This window comes from Chrysemys picta, chromosome 11 (assembly GCF_011386835.1).
Source record: "Chrysemys picta bellii isolate R12L10 chromosome 11, ASM1138683v2, whole genome shotgun sequence".
In the NCBI taxonomy this organism is placed as follows: domain Eukaryota; kingdom Metazoa; phylum Chordata; order Testudines; family Emydidae; genus Chrysemys; species Chrysemys picta.
The window spans coordinates 42,435,156-42,458,282 of record NC_088801.1 but is presented as its reverse complement, the minus strand read 5'-3'; the positions used below and the strand labels follow the sequence as shown (position 1 = coordinate 42,458,282).

Here is a 23,127-nt window from a genome sequence, read left to right as displayed (position 1 = left end):
GAGATTCATATGATAAGGACAATTTGGTCAAGGTACAAAACAGAATGTTTTTCTCTACACCTTTTTTATTTCAAATATATATGGAGGACTTACATCAAAACTACAGGAGACAGCTAGTATAAATAATACTTTAATGAATGGCAGCAAAACATTGATAAAGCCTATAAAAAGCATCACACGCTGACAGATATCATAGTATTTTTGGACATTGCAATCTTATAACAAAAGACTACACAACATTGTATCCGTGATAAGCAAAAAGAAACATCTTTACTTCTTAAGCTATATAACGTAACCTCTCAGGAGAGTTAAAAACACTTCTGCCTTTTCTGTTGAGTAAAATGGGGGATAACAGCAAATTAGTGTTTGTAGTCATCCTTACACAGAAATGTACATCCCTGAACCTTCTGAGCACTGGCAGAAATATAAATAATATATTTTGGTACTCTGGTGCCTCAATTCAAGTATTTTCAGAGTTTATTAATGTGATTGTAACCAAGTAAACTTAAACTCCTGCTCAAACTGGACTGGCAAATAGGATTTTAAGAGCTGTGTCTGAACCAAACACTCGTCCAGAAGATATTAACATTTCAAAAGACAATGGGCCAACTTCTACTCTCAGATATATCCTTGTTTTACTTTTCAGTTACTTCAGTAGATTTCAACGGGGGAGCAGAGAGAGGTTGCACCTGAGAGCAGAATTTAGCCCTTTCATTTTAGGTATCCATCTCAACCTAACACATACAAATCAAGGATTTGTTTCTCTGAGCAAGTTACTTTAAAGACTATTACACAAAGGAAGCCAAAGCTGTGGGCTTCCTCCCCAAAATAACATGTCTGCATGGTTCACAGTTTGCTCAGCACAGACACTAGGTAAACAATAGCGGGATTTATCTTAAATCAGACTAACCAGAGCTTCTTTTTCAGATTAATTTTGACAGAAAATACATGATTTGTGACAACTGTGTAGAGTTAACGTTGATTTTAAAAAGAATTGCTTTCAACAACTTCGAAAGTTGTCTGAGGAAAGCCCTTCCCAAATGCTGCATCTAACTGCTCTCCATGTTAGAAAAAAGGAAGAGTAGTTAGGGTCCAAAAGGTTAAGGGTTTAGAGGTCACTCTTCCCGGCTGAAATACAGCTAATCGGATAGAAAATTTGTCCTCTGGATGAACCTGTTTCTGCAATTTAGCCGAACTTCAGTAAAATACCTTTTCAGCTTCTCAACGTGAAAGCTTCAGAAAAAAGACGTCTTTACTATGTATGAACTCTGTGCTTTTTGTATTAGAAACAATGATGAGAATAATGCAGGAATATCCATCTTTAATATCACGACGTGGAGATTCAAGTATGGCCATGTGCAAGTCTGAGAACTAGGCTAACCCTAAGGAAGAACAAAGAATTGTCTTCAGGCTCTAATACAAAAGACCAAGGCTTATAAGACACTTTACTGAATTCTAAGGATGAGTAAAGGGCAGAAATTAATCCCTGATCACAGTTAATTTTGCCAATTAAATTATTTTTGAAGCTCTTGCCTTTTTATTTCTAACCTATATTAAATCATTTTTCCTAGTGTTTTCTCAAGTAAAATGTCCAGATACTAGTTTATTGTCAACCTAGTCCAACTAGTATACGCTTTTGAACTTTCCAAATAACTCAGATATTGTTATCTTGTATTTCTTTGTATAGAAGTAAGAATTTAGGTTAAAAATAGAAACAATGTCTAGTTAAAATAGCTGGTGCACTGGTATATCCTCGTGACTGTTTTCAGTGTGCAAATAAAGGACTGATCTTTAAATCCGTCTACATTAAGGTGTAAGTTAAGAGGGCAAGTTGATTTTGCTCAGTTTATTAGCATTTTAGCGAAGAAATAAGAAAGGCTCGTTGCCAAAAAACTTTTCAATGATGCAAAAGACATCCCCGAACAAATCAAAGTACATTAGACTTGTTCAGCTATTATAAAAACATTACATTTCCCTCTAAAAATAACTTTCTTTCATTTCTAAGCGTTCAATCCAAGCTCATTTTTCTTCTTAAAAACGAACAGCCCTCCCCAAATCATATTTCCCATCCCTCTTAAAAACAATACTTTAATTAAAAATGGGACATGAAACAAAGAGTATGTCATCTATTATGAAGACAGAATGGCTTAAATAATGCCACAAATCGCTTTGATTTTCACTCTGGATGTTTATTTATTTTTTTTACAGCTTTCTGTTTGTTTGTTTGTTTTTCTTAAATTAGGAAACTCTGCTTTAAAGTATAGCGCCGAATAAAGCAGACATTTAAAATACAATATAAAGAATGTAACTTCTTGATGATACATTTTTAAGATTTAGGAACGCTTTCATATATACACAAAAGGAAATCAGAAAAAAGAGACAGAAAAGTTCTGCATGTTCAGGTTAACTGATCATTATGCATATGGATACAGAAAAGAAGGAATACTGGATTTCACCTCTCCTCTTTAGTATTTTTGGTTTGACTATTTTTCTTTTCTTTCTTTCTTTTTCTTTTTACTCTTTCTAATTAACAATAAATAAATACGCTAGCATAAGCAGAAAAAAATAACCCGTTTTCACTTCACTTCTACGCATTTGTTCTGAGGTGTTATGGTAATGAGCAAGTGTTTTCATCACACCATGAAATGTAAAGCAGCACAAAAAGTTCACAAATACTAGTTTCCCTAGTTTAAATAAAAGACTAAGACATAGATTTCTGTCCTGAATTTGCCCAAATGCATAATCCCGAAATTGTATGGGGCAGAAAAGGCAACAAAAACAAAATACCGGAATAAAGCATCAAATCTCAACTTTAAAATTCAAAACTGAACATAGTTTCATTTTCAATGATTTATTATTTTTTTATGGACCGAAGATCTCACGTAATATTTTCCCACTTCCCACTACCTGTAAGAAGAGTTTTTAGGTTGTGCTAATGTAGGTAATTCAAATAAAGTCCAAAGTATTGTCATTTTGTCTCCTTTGTACAACAGCACCTTAAAGCAAGATGACCCTCTTGAGTCTTTAGCTGCTACATGCAGGCTCTGCTTGGATAATGTCAGTTATGTACAGTACTGTTCCGAATCAAAGGATGAAATGGAAAATTTCACCTCTTCTATAAAGTTGTCAATTCAGTCTGATGGTCCTTGGAAACAGTCTGTAAATGTTGGTTTGAACCAGATGAAGAAGACCTACCCTTAGTGTTGGGCAGTTTGTGATCTTTTTTCCACTTCATTCTTCTGTTCTGAAACCAGATCTTGATCTGGCGTTCAGAGAGACACAAAGTGTGGGCTATTTCAATACGACGACGCCTAGTCAGATACCTGTTAAAATGAAATTCTTTTTCCAGTTCTAGGACTTGCTGCCTTGTGTAGGCTGTTCTGGAGCGTTTAGGTTCCCCTCCGGTGTAATTGGGATTCACTGAGAAAAAAATACGTATAACTTTAACAATCTAATCTTGGCTTTCTAGTTACACTTCATAAAACAAACCTTACAGGCTACCAGATGGTTGTTATGTCTGATCACATTTCCTTACAACAGACGTACATGTTTCTTCCTTCTTTATATAGAGAGAGACTCTGGAAATCTGTACCATGCTCCTAAAATGGAGTTTTCTCCTCCACAGAAAAGAGCCACATGGCCAACGGCCTATTTCCTCTGCAATAAAAATTTATGACGAGTGTAATTGGCTACCTCAGTTTAAAAACCTCATCTCTTACTAGTCTTGGAAGGACTTTAGCAAACATCTAACCGGATTAGCTTAATCAGGGTAGAAGAGCAAAGTAAGAAGATAATCCTTACCCGAGTTAACATGGACTTTCTTCATCCAGGGATAAACTACTGCTGGCTGTTTAATTGCTGACCCGTTTGGGGTTTTGAGGTTTTGCTGCTGGCTGCAGGCTCGTGAGTTGGATATTGGAGGCGGCAGACAATGCTCTGCTTGACCGGGGAAGTGGCTCGGTGGGCCGGATTGCTCCTGTCCATGACCCCGCGGCTGCACTGCAGAGTCTTGGACATTGGTACAGCTAAAGGGCTGCTCGCTGTAGTTTGACCGTGGATAGATTCCCTGATGCTGAAAATCAGAGCCTTGCGATGCACTGTAATAGTCGGAGCCCTGCTCAGCTAAGTAGTTATTCTGTAAATATTCCTCGCAAGGAGGAAATTTAGGATCCACATACTTAGAGTTCACCATATACGAACTCATGGCCATTAATTTCTGAAGGTAGAAAATACTAATTTTTCTCGTGTTGTCTTTTTTTCTCCTTCCATAGAGCCCTCCTACTTGCTGTCAACTGAATAAAGTTAGGCATCCATGTGACTGGCTCAGCCAATGGGGAGGCAGGGAGTTTATCACCGGATTTGTGTGCATCTCATAATTTCCACCAATTTAACTAAATAATATACGTGTAATCAAGTGACCAAAATTCAATATAGTTTATTTTCAAAAGCAGATATTAATATGTTAAGAATATTCATCAAGCGATGACCGCTTCATTGACCCTCAGGTAAATCAAGCTTTTTGTCTGAATTGACTTTTCTAACCTTTGATGCCCTTTAGTCTAATTCACCAGCAATAATTTCAAACATGGTTTGTTACATTTGTCAGACAAAATATCGAAAGAAATAAAGACCGAGAAGCTAAAATAGCATTAAGAGGAAGGAAAATTGATAAGGAAACAAGAAAAAGAAAAGACATCAAAGAAGAGGGTAATATGATGTACAATAGATCTGTCCTGTCTTTGTCTTGCAGAGGTCATCCAAAAGTTACCAGAATCTAGTTCAGTTGAATAAAATTAGGCAATCAGTAACTTCTACTTCACTTTGCAAGTCTCAATATTAAAAAAATCACGCAGATAACAAGGAAACATTCATTTTTAATCACTAAAATCCACTGAATTGAACTGGAGATGGCATTTAACTTTATGTACAAAATTCACAGATGTAATTAGATAAATGCAGTCTTCATTCATCAATAGCGTTCTTGGGATACAAGTAAATACCTTTCAGTGTTTCGAATCCTGCTGGTGTTATCGTCATAAATATTTGGAAGAAATTTGTATACTTGATATGAAAATTTTGCTAACATCTGGCATATCAAACTAACTTTTTAAGTGTCTTTTAAAAGATTCATTACTTAATTGGTAGTTTTCAGAAAATTTGTGTTGAACGTTTTAAATTAACAGACTATTAGTAATAGTTACTATGAACAACACAAATAGATATTAAGCATTGTTCAAGTGAGTAGTAAATATGATAGAGGCAGCAAAACTTTTAGAATTCCCCAGTATTCAGCATGCACATGTCTTTTGATACCTTCAATATTTAAACTTCTAACCATTTGCAGAAAGGTGAAGTTTTTGCATCGACCATATATTCCCCTAGAATCGAATCTGTGACTATGTGAATACCACACAAATTCGGTTCTACAGGGTATATATAGACAACGTAATAACATTCTGTTTTCATCTACAATATAATAGTCAGGATTATTGCAATTTTCTTATTCCTTACTGTCTTCTGAGGAATGCAAACTATTCTGTTGTGATAAAGTTCTGAAATATGGATTTGATGAAGGGTGTGATTTCAAAAAATATTCAGATATGTTATTATTGATGAAATGGATCTTTATAACTTTGTAAGAATTTGTAGCCACAAATTTCTACTAACATTATTACAAATGATCAATAAGATCTGGTTATTACTTTAGATGCTCTGTCATTTAAATTTCCACTAAAGCCAATGGATGTTACTAATCAAATTAAACTATTTTAAAAATAAAAATTAAAAATGAAGAGGAATTATACATTTACGCTATGGAGCTAAAGACATTTTACCTAATTTGATCACTTTTTTCCCCAAAAGGATTTATTTTAATCGAAATAGGAATAAAAAAGGAAGCAACACACACACACACATATATATAGAGAGAGAAATTGGTGGAAAGAGATTTAAATGATAACGTTTTTTACTTTATTAAAATGGTCCCCAAATTAATCTCCATCACATTATGCTGTCTCTAACTATTATTCCTGTTAGCGGAATGTGAACCTATCATCAAAACTCTCAGCTTAGACACACTCCTCAGGTTTTCCGTGCGGTAGCGTTTATGGTGAAGGACAGGGCGAGAGGTCATTCTAAATCATTTACAAACATATCACAAAGTTTCATTATTTTTACGTTGTGGACAGCAGCACACAGGAGTACAAAAGTTCATGAATTGTGTCTGACCCAGCCCCTCAGTGCTGTCCTGTGGTCAACCTCTCCTCCTTCGACTATTTAATACAAGGAAAATCAGGACAAACAAGAGTGTGCGTGCATATTTCGGGGTATTACGTTTATCAAAGTAAGGTTTGCTTTGATGCTACATTTAACATCTACTTTTGATGTGTTTGGGGAAGATATTTTTTAACATCAACTTTCTAATTATGGCGGTGCTAATTATAGCAAGTGCAACTCCAAACGATTTTGTGAGCAAGATCAACTGTCCTGGATTGCTGATATTTGCATCTAAATATTTTAATATAGCCCCTTTGCTTGCTCTTTTTATTAATAGTGCTTAACTATGGAACGCTGAACAGTTCAATATGCTCAACAAGCCAACGCTACAAAATCTGGTTCACAGCTCAGCAGAAAGTTTTGGTTTTCGAAAAACATGTATAGTGTTGAACAGAAGGGATCGATAGCGTTGGAAGAATCACTTCCATATTCTGTTAAATAGTGCCCATTTTCATATTTGTTAGACGCTGTGACCTGCGTTTCACCTTATTGCACGACTTGCTCAGACAGGTCAAAGCCAAAGAGTTATTGATGAACAAAAGCGTTAAATATTCACCTCCTGTTCAACTGCCCATACAAATGCTTTTGATCTATCAGCCTTTTTGTATTCTGGTTCATAATCAGTATGCTAAATGTAGGTTTCTATAAAGAAAGTAATCCATAGATTAGGGTCGGCCACAGAATTATATAGCAAGAGCATTCATGCAATTCCGTGCTGAGCTATATAAGAGAAGTTACCTATGGAAGGGAATTAAAAACCTACAGCAGAGGCAATTGTTTAGTTCAGCCAGAGAGGATTCGAAAAATAATATTGCGAAGTAAAATCAATATCAGAACGATCAGCCTGGTATTAAGAAGTAAAAGAGATTGTTGGTTAGATTGTGTGAAAAGGAAGCAGAGAAAAATATAAATAAGTACAGTTCCACTCCTGCACATTACCACATTCAGTTCATGCTTTGCAGAAATGGTAGGAAATTTAAGTTTAATGAATCCTCAGCAATCTTAGATTTTATTTTTCACTTAGAAAAACAAGTCAATGTTCCTCTGAAGCATGACGTTAAAATGCATTTAATTAAGATCTTTGCCATTATTTCAGTCATACAGCGTCAAAAACAAGCGTTTTCTACTTTATATTTAGTTGTTGTCTTCGTCACAGACTTCCCTCCCCCCAATATTCTCTTGTGTTTCATTTCATATTGAATGATCAAAGATTGGAAAATCAGTAACGTTTGACGTTCCTCCACTGAACTCAAATATTAGTTCTATTCCACTTCCTCATATCATTTAAATAAATGTCATATTTTCACTATCTCAAAAAGACTTAATTGAATCAGAGGATCAGTGATACTATTTAGAATAATATAATTACATCACTAGGCAAACAACTCAGCTTACTAATGCTAACAACATACAAATGCCATTATGCCATTTATTCATTATGCCATTCCAAACTAGTTTAAAATTAGATAACAAAGGCAACTGTATTTTGAATCCTTTCTGGAAAAAGAGGAGGAGTAGCCAAGCTTATTGGTATAACATGATAAATTCAGTATTTGCGCAGGGAGGCGCTGTATAGCTCTAGCACGTTAAAATGGTATTACTGCTAATTAGTTTATGCTACTTAAGAGCAGCATAATATGACACCTAGCACCTGTGTTGCACTGTAATTATCTCTAAAGAAACTCTACATCAACAACTTTTAATATTATATGTGATTATAAACATGCACGAGGACAGGCTTAAATAAATTGAAGCCCAAGAATCTTTATATACAAATAAAACAACTGTGTAGTCACGTAAAAAATGGCATCTCTTCTCTGATTTTTCCAGTCTAAGGAAAAGAATCAGTGTTTTCACTCAATGCTAATTTTGTAAGAAATTAGGAGTTACTTACTGTAGACGTCTTTCCATTGTGTCGAACCTGTTGCAATAAAAACGTTTGTTATTGTTATATTTAATTGGTTAATAATATTTCTTTACAACATTTATGGAAACATATGACATGTAAATAGGCAGAAAAAGTGATGGCAAATTCTGAGAACAGGATAGTAGAAAGGAATTCCATTTCGAACTAAGAATAATATTCAACCAGATTTTTAGGAGCACATCTTTCTCCAATGGCTGAAGTGTGCTAGTTTCACTTTCACTGTTCATTTACTGTTCATATTGTATACGTTTTATTTCAGAGAAGGGGAAAAGGGGAGGAAAACCGTCTACTTTCACCATTGGAAAAAAGAATAACAAAGGCCTTTTTTCTTTTGTAATTCACTCACATCCAAATTAGGTATTCAGATCCACCTTTGATCACTCATAACCTATAACGTGTAGCAACACGTCACGAAAACCTCATATCCATTCTGAGTCTAGAAAGAACTATAATTCTATTTCAATATGGCAGGAGTTACTCCAATATTAATACCCTTTAAGACTGCCAGTAATTATCCAAACATTAACCAAGGTGTCTTTGTCTGCATTACCAGAGGGTATATTTTAGTAGGATTTACCTTCACCTTTCTTTTTTTTTTAATTAAATAGAGTTAAATAGTAATTTAAAACAAAATTTACGTGCATTCAGACTGATGCTCATTAAAACATAGATGCTTAAAGAGAAAATGTCAATCTGGTTTTATTAACAACTATTTTGCATCATCCATTACCCCATCTTACAGAATTGTTCTATTAACATACAAAGCAATTGAATAGGTAATAATAGTTCATAGCTTTCTAAGCCTTTTTTTTTTCTACGCTACTCGGTTTTCTTCTAGGATAACAGCTAGCACTTGCAATAAGAGTGGAATCTCAGCAGTTAAACACTAAAAAAACACCTTACCGGGATAGAACAGGGTTAGTTTCAGAGTGAGATGCTACATTATAATCAGAAATCTCAGACATGGAAAAGCAACCTAATTCTATTCTCTGCCTGATCCTAAGTACCGGAACTGTACCCGTTCATGGTTACAGTAAATCTGATTCAATCCTTATAATATCAGGGCTAGTTTCAGGAGGCACAAAAACAGCGGAGCCTCTCGATCACGTATATGGTTGTATGAAGAATAATAACGGACTTACTGTGTGCTTTTCCAGTGGAAGTGGGGGACCTGAAAGAAGAAATGTCTCGATGTTCGGATTCAAGCTGAATGTTCCTTGCTAACACTTACCCTATTACTGCTTCCAGGAACTGAAGCATCTGCACTTGTGTGCTCTTAAACTAATTTATGGTGGGAATTATATTTTGGCTTGTCAACTCTCAAGCCATAAAACAAAGTTTATTGGAATCACGTGCCTCTAAATAGCCACTCAGGGCCTATCTCTATGGAACCATAAATAACCTTCAGCTTTAAACTTTTATTCACTAAATAAAGGTTCGCTGAAACTGTTCCATAAAATGTAAATAGTTCAAAATATCAAGGCTGCACGGAAGGTCATAGCTGTATCAATATGACGGTCTTTAAAATAGTATATTGCAAGGAATACGACTTAAAAGTGGAGTTAGCTCTCCAAAATTGCTTTTGGGAGAAGGAGCGTGTGCATTTCTCTGTGAGTACCAATTCAAACCTTTATTTGAATATGTATGTAGCGCGTAGGGACGGGGAAGCAAATCGTAAGGAGAAAAGAGACGTAGTTCATTTAGGTGATTCTCCCCCACCCCCTTTAACCGGAAGTTTATGGCATTTTGGTCAAGCGCCCATGGAAAATGGTTTTGACTGATTAATCTGTTAAACTGCTTCTCTGTGGATTGGTGCCAGAAGGCTGAAGTCTCCCAGCACATGCATGAAGCTTCTAGGAAATGTTTGTCTGAAAGGCGTTCGCAAGTGACCAAATTGCTTAAAACAGCAAGGCACTGGGGCTTTCTCAAGTGAGAAATCGCGAAGCCTGCCACAATGAAATCTTTGATAACTGAAGCAGTAAGGAGGGCTATAAAACAATAAAACAGCTCTGGTGTGAAGGGATCAGGGTGTGAGTGAGCAAATGAGGATTTCTAAGCACAGGAAGTCAAATGCCACTAGCAGTCTCCCAGCCTCCCTTTGCATAAGGGAAGCTGGGCACCAATTAATAATATATTACCGCGTCCTTTTCAGATTAGAACGTCAGGTAGTAAGTACAGCAGCGTTGGTGATAAGGAGAGGTTTGCTGATTCATGACAGAGGCTTGAAGCCTTCTCTTTAGTAAAGTCTAGATCTGAAAAGAAACTGGCAACAGACCTAAAAGTGTTTGAATGGAGAAGGGAGCGCCTCTCTCCCCGAATAGCACATACATTATTAAAAATCATTCAGCTATAGATTCAAGATGGTAGAATAATGTCTAGCACGAATGATTAAGTATATGTTATTGTCAGGAAACCCAATAGTCTATAGGCGAAAGCTGGTGCCATAGTCCGCAATCTGCCTAATAAAGACTTATTTACATCTTAACTTCCCCAATAGTCTCTCTGTTTCTATAATCATGGTTTAACAATTTGTCTTTCACTAGGTAGAGAGTATGAGGAGTCCTGATTTTTTATTATAATAATGTTCCTTTCTTGCTTCCTTTCTCTGACACCTGGTTATTTTGCACTCTGGTGTTTTCCTTTTGCCTCGCAAAAACTTTGATTCAAAGATAACGTTTTCGTGTATTCATAAATAGGACAATTCTGTGAAATAGTTTGTTTCTTTTTATGCTCTGTACTGCCTCCGATTCCAGATTCTATCTGTGTTTGGACTGAAGAAGCCTTCTGGGTGGTTTGCTATATTCACACTTTCAAGGATATGCCGAACTATAGAGGAACTACCATATAATCTTACTCCAAGAAAGCTATGGACCAATGGAAATTCAGAATAAACTCTTAGCCAGTACAGTGTGTGAGATTTTAGCTATGGACATCGTTTTAACATGTAAAGGACAGGAAGGGTTAAATCCTCGCTTGCCATATAGAAAATATATCCCTCACAGGCTATTTCTTCCAAATCTTCATTTGGGTACTATCGTACCGTGTGAGCAACAGCCTTCAGAATGACAGACCGATATAATGGAATTGGACAAAGTCCTGGAGAAAGCCCTTCTAGCTGAGAATAGGCCAGAACCTACATCACCTGTCCAGCTAACGAACCCAATGACTGCAAGTGGATTTGTGGGTGCGTGGGGAATAGAGAATCGAGCCAGCTATGGGATTGCAGAAAGCTAACTGTAAGGAGCAAAGCAAATGCAGATCCCTACATAATATTCCGATATGTACAGGCAGGTTCTGGTCTTTCTACAACTTGGGCATTGTAACATTATGGGTCTTTCTGCAATGTAATGAATTGATGGTGAAGGACTATCACACGCATCCTAAATGAGCTGTATCAGTGTACTTGTGAGTATACACATACACATTCTGAAAGAGCATTATGAGCCTTGTGCACATGATTTGAAATAATACAGTCAATGCCACTTTTATTGGGGATTGGTCCTGCTTTGAGCAGGGGGTTGGACTAGATGACCTCCTGAGGTCCCTTCCAACCCTGATATTCTATGATTCTATTTCAGTCTTCCTTCTAAAGCACAGCAGCTAAAGAGTCAAAAGTGCGGACCAACTGAAGCATCCAAAGCTAATTACATGGAAGTCCTACAGGTAATTATTAAGTGACAGCTAAGGTAAAAGTGAGTTAATCACAAATAGTTTCATTGCAAGGGCGAAGGAAGTGGTTGTAGATCAGAATCTAATGGGGAACCGTCATTGTTGAGGCAGGTCAAAAAATGAAGGCACCAGTTCATGGAATCTGAGAATCATATTGTAGAGGACAAATTTTCTTCATACAGCAGGTTAAAATGCGTTTGAAGCTGGCCAGATAACTGAGATCATTGTGGTACAGAAAAGAGGGGAAACATTATTAAAATCTGGCAGATTAAGATCATGAGTCAACTCAGATCAGTGTAATAAATTAACAGTGTAAGATTTTCTTAATCTGCATGGACAATCACTTTAGCTCCTTTTGCAATAACCTGGACAATATAAGAGAAATGTATAAAGTGGAATTTGGCACTATAAAAGAGAGGAAAAAAGACCAAATGAGCTGTGGGAGAGGAAGTGTGTGTTCACTAAGGTGGCAAAGAACACCATCAGGAAGAAAACATGGTACAGTTCTCAGTGCAATATTACAACATTGAAAAAATGTGCAGTTCAAAGCAAGACACCACTATTAAGCAGCTAAAAAGGTGTAGCAGACAGAATGCACGTGCAAAGGCTGGAAGACACACATTATTTAGCCTTAGCACTGAAGAAATCAGAATGGAAGCAACAATTTTAGGGATGGATACAATCAAGTTATTCAACTATCCTGAAAGATGCATAGAAGATCCAGAAATATTGGGAGCGAGGAGACACTGGGGATGGGAGGTGGAGCACACAGCGAAGTTCTACAGAGAGTAAATTGGGATATAAATCTTATTAATTGGGGTATGGAGATACTTTGCCTGCTGCTGTGTAGCTCCAGTCCACAGATTTTAAACAGGGAAATATGGTGTTCTTCCTGCCGAACTCATTATGAAATGCTGGTGTGTCTTTAAAGCTCTGGTCAGTGAATACGGAAGACAGATTTTGTTGTTCTAATGAGAAAATGGATTTTTGAGGATTCCGAATAGTACCTGCTTTCAGGTACTGATGTTGCTGATCTTAAAATGGAACAGAGATAGGGAGTAAAGTAATCCAATAATAATCCGTTTTCACTGGAAATAGTAACGATAAAGGAGTGGGATTATTGTAATTATGCGTATAGAGTGCGACTGGCGTTTATGGTACTGTGTGGACATACAGACAAGGATCCTACCTCGAGGAATTTACAATCTAAATGCAAGCAGCAACTGTGACGTACTATATCACCTGCGTCAACGCTTTCAGCTTTGTGCGATCTTTATGATGGCCAATAAATTAGGTTACATTATTTTATCAACATTTATCCAGACATAGGAATGATTACTGCTCTTGACTGTAGAGGTGAGGGCTTTCAGTGAATGCCTATGAAACTCGAGGGCCTCGTTCCCAGCAGAAAGCCTGTAAAGCGAACAGTGCCAGCGTGCCTGGAAAGTGGGTTGAGTAGGAAGATCAAAAAGACAAACACGCGGACTCTGTCAGAGCATCCCAACCGGTGTAAGGGTTCGGAGTGAAGATGCGGTGGAGCACTACATGGAGTCCACAGGGTGTGAGAGCTGCTGTAGGAGGCCAGGCTCACCATGTACTGTGCTTATACCATTGAAGGGCACTGAGGAAAGAAGGGAGGGCGCTAAGTGACCAGGAAGGTCGGGCTGGTACAAATACTTGGGGCATGACGGTGAAAGTTGAACCCTGAAGGATGCACCTGAGAAAGAGACAGGGAGATTTGTGGGTGAATGTGCTTTTACCACCCACTATCAGAGAGCGGAGAGTAGACATATAAGTGGGGATACTACCGCAAAGTGAGTCTGAAGGGGAAATGCAGTAGGGGGTGCTGCAGCGGAGATCAAAAGGAGAGCAAAGGAAACGGTGATTGAACAACATCAAAGACCGGGCTGATGACACTGGAGAGCAGCTAATAGTGAGCACTGGTGAATCATAGTACAAAAGGCTGCCTATACACCCTCATAAATGAGGACTGCCGTGATGACAGTGGAAGCTGGTAGTGTTTTAAATGTCAGTGGCCTGCGGCAGACTGGGCATTGCTAGGGAGACAGTGAATCGTTCTTTGTATGGGGAGGTGTAGTGCTCTTCTCATATCCCTTAGATAAATTTGACTCAGGGAATTGGGCCCCCTGTTGAGGTGTATGTTGGAGGGTGGGAAGGGAGGAGGCTGAGTGTAGCTAGAAGGGTCAGCATCAAGAGTTTAATGACTCAGTTGATGATGATCAGTACAACTTCATTACACCAGTGACTATCTCAGCGTTAATCACAGTGGTCCTACCAACCCACTGCAGTACCGGATTGAGGGGGACAAAACGGATGTGATAAAGGAAACGGTTTTCCCCATTTGTAAAAGGTTTGCGTCGCACCCTGGATGATACCCTGATAGGGTCAAAGGAAGGGAAAAACGCACAGGAGTATTTCCCGACAGTAAATAGTCATCAGGGATTGTAGCTTGATGGCTGTTTCTGCTGATTGCCAGATGAAAGCCTGGGTGAGCACGTACATGAGTGTACTGTGCCCTTGGCATTGCTGCTGTGCTGCTCAGGCACGGTGGAAGATCATGTAGAAGGTGCTCTCCCCTGTGATTGCGGAACGGCAGTAGTTTTACTCTCTGGCTAAGCTAAGGGCAATTCTTAAAGACAGAAAACTGTGAGGCTTGTCCTACAGCGCCTTCTCCTGGACGAGAGGCCGGAAAACAAAATGGTTATGCACACCCAGGGAGAAAGGCCTCCTGGTTTCTCAGGGACAGGTTCCCACCCCAGTGAGACAACTTTGAATGATCGGGAAGAGGGGGACCGGGGGAGAAGGAGAGGGTCTGTGGGGGAAATGTTTTCTGAAAAATTGGCCTTTTTGACGTAGCCTAGATAAAGTCTGATGAGTTAATTCGCAGTACACAGATAAACACATAAAAATATCAACTCTCCAAATGGTTTACAACATTACCACATAAATCAAGGGATACTACCTCTCCTCCTCTTTGATTTTGCTATATGCTGTATCCAAACGAAGTGATAAGCAAGAGTCCAGGGATCACATAACCCGCAGGAACGGGTTCTTGCCCTTGTTTTCTGAGGTCCCAATGTCTATGCATGTCAACACTCATCGGAATTATAGTTTACTTTCGACACATAAACTGAGAAAGCAGATGCAAAAGGCAGAATATGATTGTATAGTTTTGAAAGACAAAAGATACCAAACATCTGGAAGGAATATTTTCATCTTCTGCCAAAAAAAATATCTTCCTTATACTTAGGGGCAAACTGCCAATTTACTCACTTTGAGTGGCACCTTACTTTTCGAGTATTTCTATTGATTTCTGGCCTAATAAAATACCAACAGGAGAAAAAAGGATACAACGGAAAATAACAAATAATTGATGTTAAAAATAAACCTGTGTCTTTCCTGACAAAGGAGTAAACTCTGGGGCACATTTTCTGAATGAGAACTCCCCATTGCAGGCAGTGGGGGGATGCTGCTTTAAAGGGGATTGCACTCTCTGGTCCAATGTCAGGTATAATGGTAGCCTTTTGAAAACAGCGAAAATAAAATAATATCCAACATTCGCAAATATAGAATCAAAAGCGCATTTGGCTTTTTTTCCAATTTTTTTTTCAACGTGTTTGGGTTCATTTTTCAATTTTTTAAAAAATATTAGACAATACCTGCCTATAGTGTAGATGGATCTATCTATCTATCTATCTATCTATCTATCTATCTATCTATCTATCTATCTATCTATCTATCTCTACGCATACATTATAAATACCCATTATCCGAATGCACGTATGTATATACACACTGAGAGAGAACTAGATAAAAATAACATCTTTCCTAGTAATGAAACGGGTAAGAGTGCATACATTGCGTAGTTTCCCTTTTCATTGAAACATACCAAAATAAATTGTTCCTCTTCCCACCTTCACCTTTGCAAGCACTTGAAACCATTTTTCATGGGAGTTGATATAATCACCGGTTCCCTCTGATTGGCAAACTAAGTTCAGACACTCGAAGTCACATGTTTCTTGGAGCACGTAGGACGCTTTTATTATTTTGTTATTTCCCCTTTTAGAATTAGAGATTTGAGATTCCTTCCTTTAACAAGCAAAATTGACAAAGTGCATCAATGAAATATATTCTTGTTGTATCGTATCTACTTTGGTGGGCTCTTAGTATAAGCTGTACTGAGCTGAATGGTTGAAATGTTTACTGTGCTTCATCTTTTCCTCTAACTTCCAGGTTTTTTCCCTCTAACACTGCCAGCAGCATTCACTGCCGCACTGCAGTAGAGCAGTAAATACCTTTAACAGCTGCCTGCCAGCCAAGGAGTGAAATACTGTCTTTGTTCTGATTTTTTCTGCCCCAAGAGCTCATAAAGCAGTCCATGAGAAATATATTTCTTTGAGAAAACATGACTGGAAAATAAACAAATCGTTGGATTCTAAGGCTCAGGAAAAAAATCTTGTATTTATTTTTCCTATCTATTAGGTTTGCTTTATGTTCACATCCCCCCCCCCCCCCCCCCGTCCCCCTTGGATATTCACCAAGCATCTACCGGACACAGATTCAGTTCATTCATCTGTGTTTTTCTTCGAGACAAAAAGTGAGGGAATTTACTTACAAAAACGAAGCATGGGCTATAACTTTATGTTTAAACGTTAAACGAGTGTTAATGAGGTCTGGATAGCACGATTGGTTCCTGGTTGCAGTTTCCTTGATGATGGTTATTCTTTACAGAACGTACGTCATTAAAGTATATTTAATGAATCCTCTATTTCCTTTCAAAGATTAAATTAATTAAATAAATCAATATTCACATTGTACTTCTCACACCTGCTTCATGTTACATTAAGAACGCTTTGCAACCAAATAAATAGACACACAGATACACACATATACGTTCTTTAAAATTTTTGCAATTTAGAAGCATATACGCACACACACACACATTTAGCAGCATGTGTGTGTGTGTTAATTTTAATAACAGAAATATATCGAGAGAGGTAAAGAGAATTGAATGCCGTCCCTTTTAGGGAAAAAAACGTAAAATACCAAAGAAACCGTTCAATGGGTGTATATATATATATATACAAACCCATTGTCTATATAATATACACATGAGCATATTTTTAAAATTCCCCCCAGCAAAGTTATAGGGTATTCTCCCCACCCACCCAGAGCTGCTATTAATTTGAAAACATTTAAGAGAGAATTTTGCTAAATTTAGATAATTTTATTTCTAATCAACTGCATATTACCTATACTAATAAATATATCACATGAGGAGTCATTCTGAGAAACAAATCATTAGCTAATGCATAATTTTCCAATTGATATTGTAAATTGTTGCTGTGTCAGAAGTTATTTCCACCACCTAACTGTCATTTTAAATCAAATGTCATTATGGTGTTGCGAAAGGATACATATAAAGCACCAGAAAGTTATGAGTCTTCACTTTACTCATTATAGCAAGCTTATGGGATAATAGACCTATTGGAAGGCACACACAGTGCGGGATTGACACTGTTTAATTCTGCAGGCTTCAAAATAGCTGTCCTAGACCCCAGCAGAATCCTTTCTATTTTCATAATCAATTTTGAATATTATATACAATGCTTATATTTGACATAATAAATGATTGTTTGTGACCTAAATAATGCTGTTGTAAAATGGTGTATGTATATATTATATAATATGTATCGACCTTTTTCCAGAATTGTAAACATTAGATGCAATACAACATTTCTACCACCGAGGATAAACAATTATATAATTATTATATATACATTTCAAAATACAGTTTGTAATAGGTAGATTATACATATATGCATAACAGAAAATATATATTATTTGTGTATAATATCTATATATTGTAAAATTAATCTATTTATAAAAAGTTATTAACTTATATATTTGTAATTTTACTATTTACAAGTCGTACTGCTAGAACTGTTGTATTGCATTGCATTGCATTGTAGTGTATTGCATGTTTACAACTCTAGAAATGGTAAACGTGAGTGCGTTTATGTGTATTCCTTGTATCAGTATAATACGTGGTATACAATATATTAATAAAATAGAATCAAGACAATGTAGATCTGGCAAAAAAATCACCCTAGATAGCCCTGGAAAATTAAACACGCAGTAGACAGTTACTACAAAGCTTCTTTAAGTTCTGAAATATTCATTAACTTCAGAGTCTTATATTTTCCATTATTATAAAGTTCTGCCTTGTGATGAATAAAGCTAAGCAACAAGAAAGAATCAGACCACATACATATCCTTTATGGTTTGTTATAATTAAAAGCATAGCGAGAAGAGATGCTGTAAAATATTCATATTCAGTGTCAACGTCACTCGTAATTTGCTAACGGCATAAATCCAAAATAACTGAGAAGTGATAGCATTATTCATCCAGGCTCAACATTGATAACTTTCATGTGGCATTCAGCGTTGCAAATTATTAATGACAAAAATTCTGACCAGAAAAACACCTGTTAATCTGTAGATATGCAAAATCATGAGACTAAGCAATCCGTCAAAAAGCCCTTTATTGGAACAAAGCGAAGAATATCACACAAATTAAAATGTCTGTTCTCTATCTTTGAGTAGCGTACACTCTGCTTCAACTAAACTTCCTGCTTCGGCATTCAGCAGAGTATTTTGATCACATTTGCCACATTTTCTTAGAGCTTGTTCTTCGAGACAGCCCTTAAACCAGACCAAACACACCCCAATAGAAATAGTTTTAAAAGCGGTGCTTGCTTGTGGCTTAATGGATCACAAAATGCCTCGCAGACAGGTGACAAAACAGGCAGGGGCAGTTAGCAGCCACATTCAGTGCAGTTAGTGACCTACACTCGAAGATATTTGAGTGCCTAAATGAATGCTACGGATATTATTGCCCCGAACACTTTCTTTTATGACTTCTCAAGTCATTTGGTGGCGTCTGGGTTATGGGGAGCCCTGTAATAAGGCAGAAATGAATGAATTCCTTACCCGCTCGCTGCACTGGAAGAAGGCAGGGGAGCCGAGGAGGGTCGCTGTAATCCATTAGACGGGTTGGTAGCAATCCGAGCCGCATAACATAAAAAGGCAGAAGACAATGGGCTAACAGGTACCGGGAGAGAGCTCTACCCAAAACAACCTGGCTCCGGGAGCCAGCCTGGCAGACTGGGACCTTGCCACTCGGCAGCGAGATGCTCGCTTATGAGTCCTCAAAATAGCTGGAGGCTGACAAGGTAGCAGCCCGCAGGAATCGGGCGAGTTTTTTTTTAAGAGCTCTGGTCTAAAATGGATCAGTACACAAACATCATAGCGACTGTAATACACCTCATCGGAGACAAAGGTTAGAAAAAGAGGGGTTGAGGCTCTCAGAAGGCAGAATGCAGGGGGAAATTCGCCAGGGAAATCAGGAAAAAGGCCATGAAAGCCATCACTGCCTGCACATGACCAGCCTCAGCCAATGACGAGCCCAAATAGGTCATAAAAAGGTCTATTACCAAGTTGTAAATTTTCTTCAAACAAAAAGGAATTTACTGCAATTCCTTGCGGATTTTGCACATACTGCTTACCAGCGCCATGTTTCTTTTGCCTGCTCTTTCTCTCTCTAGCTTTATTTTCTCTATTTTCCGTGACATGTCAGATCATCTGTGCATTCTGACTGGGTCGTGTAACCAACCCCACTGGAGAGCTGCACTCCCAGGCAGAGAAGTTATGGAAGAAAATGCAAAAGAAATCCGGGTTTGTTTGAAGCGTGTTTATTTCCACAAAAACACAAGCCTGGGTCCCAAAGTCTCTGGAGTCCTCCCAGAGTTCTGGTGCCAGCGCTATTCAAACGGAAGATCCTCTTCCCTACCTGTTATCTAAATTTCTCGGTGTTCTTATACCAAGAATGTTGGAATTTATTCTGAATCAGTTTTTTAATGTATGTCATTTATATTTTCCCCCAACAAAAAAGAAGCAGAACTGCTTTAGCGCCCACTACTGAACTCAAGCTCACTGATAGTCTACAAATAAACTGATCTGGAATAACTTCTTCCTAACCAGTCTCAAATTTATAACGCACACAGGTTGCTCAGTGACTTCTTTAATTCGAAGGTGGAATCATCCATGTTGTTCAACTGCTGCGTGTTTTCCCCTTTTTTACGTGAGTTTAATTAGCCCGTTTGCATTTGGAGAAAACAACCATGTGTATGACATTTGCTGCTCAGGAAAAAAACTTTGATTTCTTAAAAGTTGTCCCTGGACCTACAAATGCAGATCGGAGCAAAACCGCTTGACATTCCTGGCTGTTTCCTCTTCATATTTTGACGTTAGGAAACTGCTACGAATCCTGTCCTATCAGCATCCAAGATAATTGTGCACACAAATGGAAAATAGAGTTAAAAAATAAAGTATTCTGAAATATATGCACCCTCTTCTTTAATATTCTACATGAGTGAATTACACGTGAGCAAAGGGACACCGAAATGAATGTCACACATGTGCAATACTCACAACAACGTCCACGCATAGAGGTATCAACAGCAGAGATATTTTGTATTTCACTCATTTAAAGCACAGATGTTGGAAATTGAAATTAAATAGCACAACCTGTGCAAAAATAAAAGGTGCCATTTTCATAAACTGCTCTTGGGGATTTGTTTGAATTGGCGCTGCATTCACTAGCACATCAAAAACACTTTTCATTCCAAATGTTGCCTCTCCCTCTGTAAATCACAGGACCCGGATTTTACGGGGCTGTATGCTGTCATACTGTGGGCCATTTTGTGACATCGATGTGTTTAGCAGAATTCCACATTGATATCCGAGAGCCAAGGGTACGAAATAGCATTATAAACTCACAGAACCAAAATTAAAAGTGTTGGGGCGGGGGGCTTTCCCCAAGAACGAATGAGAGAGATGCACGCTGTTGCAATGTTGCTAGCCCACTGCAAATAAATTGTACAGGGTGCGTGGAATTTAGTTCCTCTTCTTTGCTGGTAGCCTGTTTACACACCTCTCTGGAAAAACATGCTAACAAGCAATTTTGTAATGCATATTTGTATTTTATTCTCTCTGCTTTGAAAAAATAGATGTATTTTAGAATCAAATATTTGTCCACAAAAGTCTTCATCCAGATTGATACATATCAGTGGGATAAATAGCCACGTTAAAAAGCAACATTCGGGTTTATAGACTAGGGTAGTCATTTGTACGCTAGCTCAGACAGTCCTGGCCTTTCAAAATGGCTTTCCCTGTAACAGGATTCTCCTACATATAATTTAATCAAGCCAGGTTTGGTCCGGAGCAAATATGTTTACGTTGTCTCCGGTCAGGGAATATATTTTTACCGATGATATTTAAAAAAAAAATAGAATATAGAATATCAGGTCGCCTGTAAATCTGCATTACCAAATCACATAGCCTTTGCTGACACTAGGGGGGTACTGGTGTATTTATGCAAATTCATGCAGCAAAATGTTTGCTTCATGGATTTTCTGCAGTCTCCACACGTTTACGAGTTTTAACCAAGTAGGAGATTAAATTTTTCACCTTTATAAAACAGATCAGAACAATAGCTTTGCTTGAATCACTCGTCCTTCAAGGCTGTTTTCTTTAGATGAGGTTCAGTCTGAAGTAACAAGTGGATTTGAATAAAAGAAACCAGTTAACCTGAATTTTATAAAATCATTGCCCAGGGCCTGTTTTTAGGCCATATTTCACACCTACTTAGATCGTATCAAATCCGGGAAAACTCTATTGAGTTCAATGGAATTAATACAGATTTTCAGAGGAGCAATTAAGATTGGAATTTGTTCCACTAATACAGTTCTCACTACTGGCTGATCCTGCACCACTGAATTCAAAGGGAGCAGGATCGGGGCTTGTCTGAACTAGCAGTTTGGTCTGAGTAAACAGCGCAGCGCAGGACTGCACACAGATTGGGCTGAAGTGTAGGCCATTTCCGAAACCCACTATACACAAACCCTCCCCAGTATACATTACAGGCAACTGGTGTTTACACAATTTTAAGGTTGGTATCCTCAGCAAAATTTAGATTTCTGCTTCCGTGAGGACATGTTTGTTTATCAACCAGATAATTTAAGAGTGGGAAGCCATTTGTTGCACCACTGAGCGCGTTCCTGTGGTTTCTTTGCACGAAACATAATTCACGTAATGTGTGAGGGATTATGGGAAGGAGAAGGTTCTAAGCAAAATCTTGATGGAAACTATGAAATAGAAATCTTCACCAAACAAGGATTATTTTCACTCGGTCCGATCAGATCGTGCAAAATATCATGCCTCAGAGAGAAAAATAGTATTTTCTCTATCAGAAAAAAAAAAAGACATCGAAGCATTATAGTAAAACAGTAGGACATGCCTGCGCCTCAAGCAAAGCACAAGTAGCATGGTATGCTTTTCTTATGAGATCTTGGGGACCTTCAGCTTTATTGGTGAGATCCCTTTACATTGCCTGTTCTAAATATAATCATTTTCCTCTGGGGTGTTTATATCTCTAAATTTCAGGATTAATGAGACCCCAAGGGTTTATTTTCAAACAGCCCCACACGAAATGAGTTAAAAACAAAAATCAGAAATATACAGATAGCTTTTTTTAGGGGCAAAAGGGGCCTTTCCCTGTGTTTGTGCTTGTCTCGATCTGTACTGGTCTAGGGCCGGATCCTGAAAAATCTTGATTGCTCGAGTAGCTTTTATTCATGCTTCCAAACCTAGTAAACACAACAGTACTCATGTGAGTAAAGAATATTTAGATGAATGAGGATTAGCAGGATAGGAGTCCTGTGTTTGGCTGCGCTTTCCTTTAATGATAAAATAAAAGTCCACCTGTCCAATAGCATCGTGCGGTTATGTGCCAGAGTACGATGATAATTAATAAATTAAATAAATAAATAAATAAAGGCATCACTTCAGAGACACCTTGTGTTCTACTTAGGTTTTGTCATATTTTAAACTTAAAGCAACACTGAAATACTTGATGGATAATATTTTTGAAACCTGAATACTCTTAATTAAAACTGGATTGTAATTTAGCAGTGTCATATATATGTCTATACAAATTCCCCTTCTTACTAAATGAAAAAATGGAAATAAACGTTATTACCCTGCTGACAGTTGATGTTCTGTAGTATTAGAACGACGTATTATTGTGGAAATGCAGACAGTACATGCCTAATGAAAGCGATCTACATTTTAAGAAATAGTTAGAGATGTGTGCTACCATTTTGAGTTTTGAT

General features: G+C 37.7%; 2 protein-coding genes across 8 annotated transcripts in view; both read right to left on the bottom strand.

Annotated features, from left to right (window-relative positions):
• The window catches only part of HOXD3 (homeobox D3), a 36,708-nt gene extending 17,265 nt beyond the window's left edge, over positions 1 to 19,443 (bottom strand). For 2 of the 7 annotated variants that reach the window (XR_010591594.1, XM_005300449.4), the window contains exons 1-2: positions 9,346 to 9,819; positions 8,171 to 8,197 (exon numbers count right to left, since the gene is read on the bottom strand). The gene's annotated coding sequence lies outside the window, so the exon portion shown is untranslated. Of the gene's footprint in view, positions 1 to 8,170; positions 8,198 to 9,345; positions 9,820 to 18,886 lie in introns of those variants that run through there. The other 5 variants (XR_002890386.3, XM_024114766.3, XM_024114765.3 and 2 more) reach the window with 5 other exon arrangements.
• HOXD4 (homeobox D4) lies at positions 118 to 7,598 on the bottom strand. The gene is made up of 2 exons (XM_005300450.4): positions 3,802 to 7,598; positions 118 to 3,420 (listed from the first exon to the last, which is right to left on the bottom strand). The coding sequence occupies exons 1-2, from the start codon at positions 4,208 to 4,210 to the stop codon at positions 3,116 to 3,118; spliced, it is 714 nt and encodes a 237-aa protein (XP_005300507.1). The 5' UTR covers positions 4,211 to 7,598; the 3' UTR covers positions 118 to 3,115.
• Positions 19,444 to 23,127: the final 3,684 nt, after the last annotated feature.

What these genes read in the sequence shown, in the direction of transcription:
- HOXD4 (XM_005300450.4), bottom strand. Translation starts at nt 4,210, where the DNA reads ATGGCCATGAGTTCGTATATGGTGAACTCTAAGTATGTGGATCCTAAA. An exon ending in GAAAGTCCATGTTAACTCGG is followed by an intron (nt 3,421 to 3,801) that starts GTAAGGATTATC and finishes TTTTTTTCTCAG; the next exon opens with TGAATCCCAATTACACCGGA.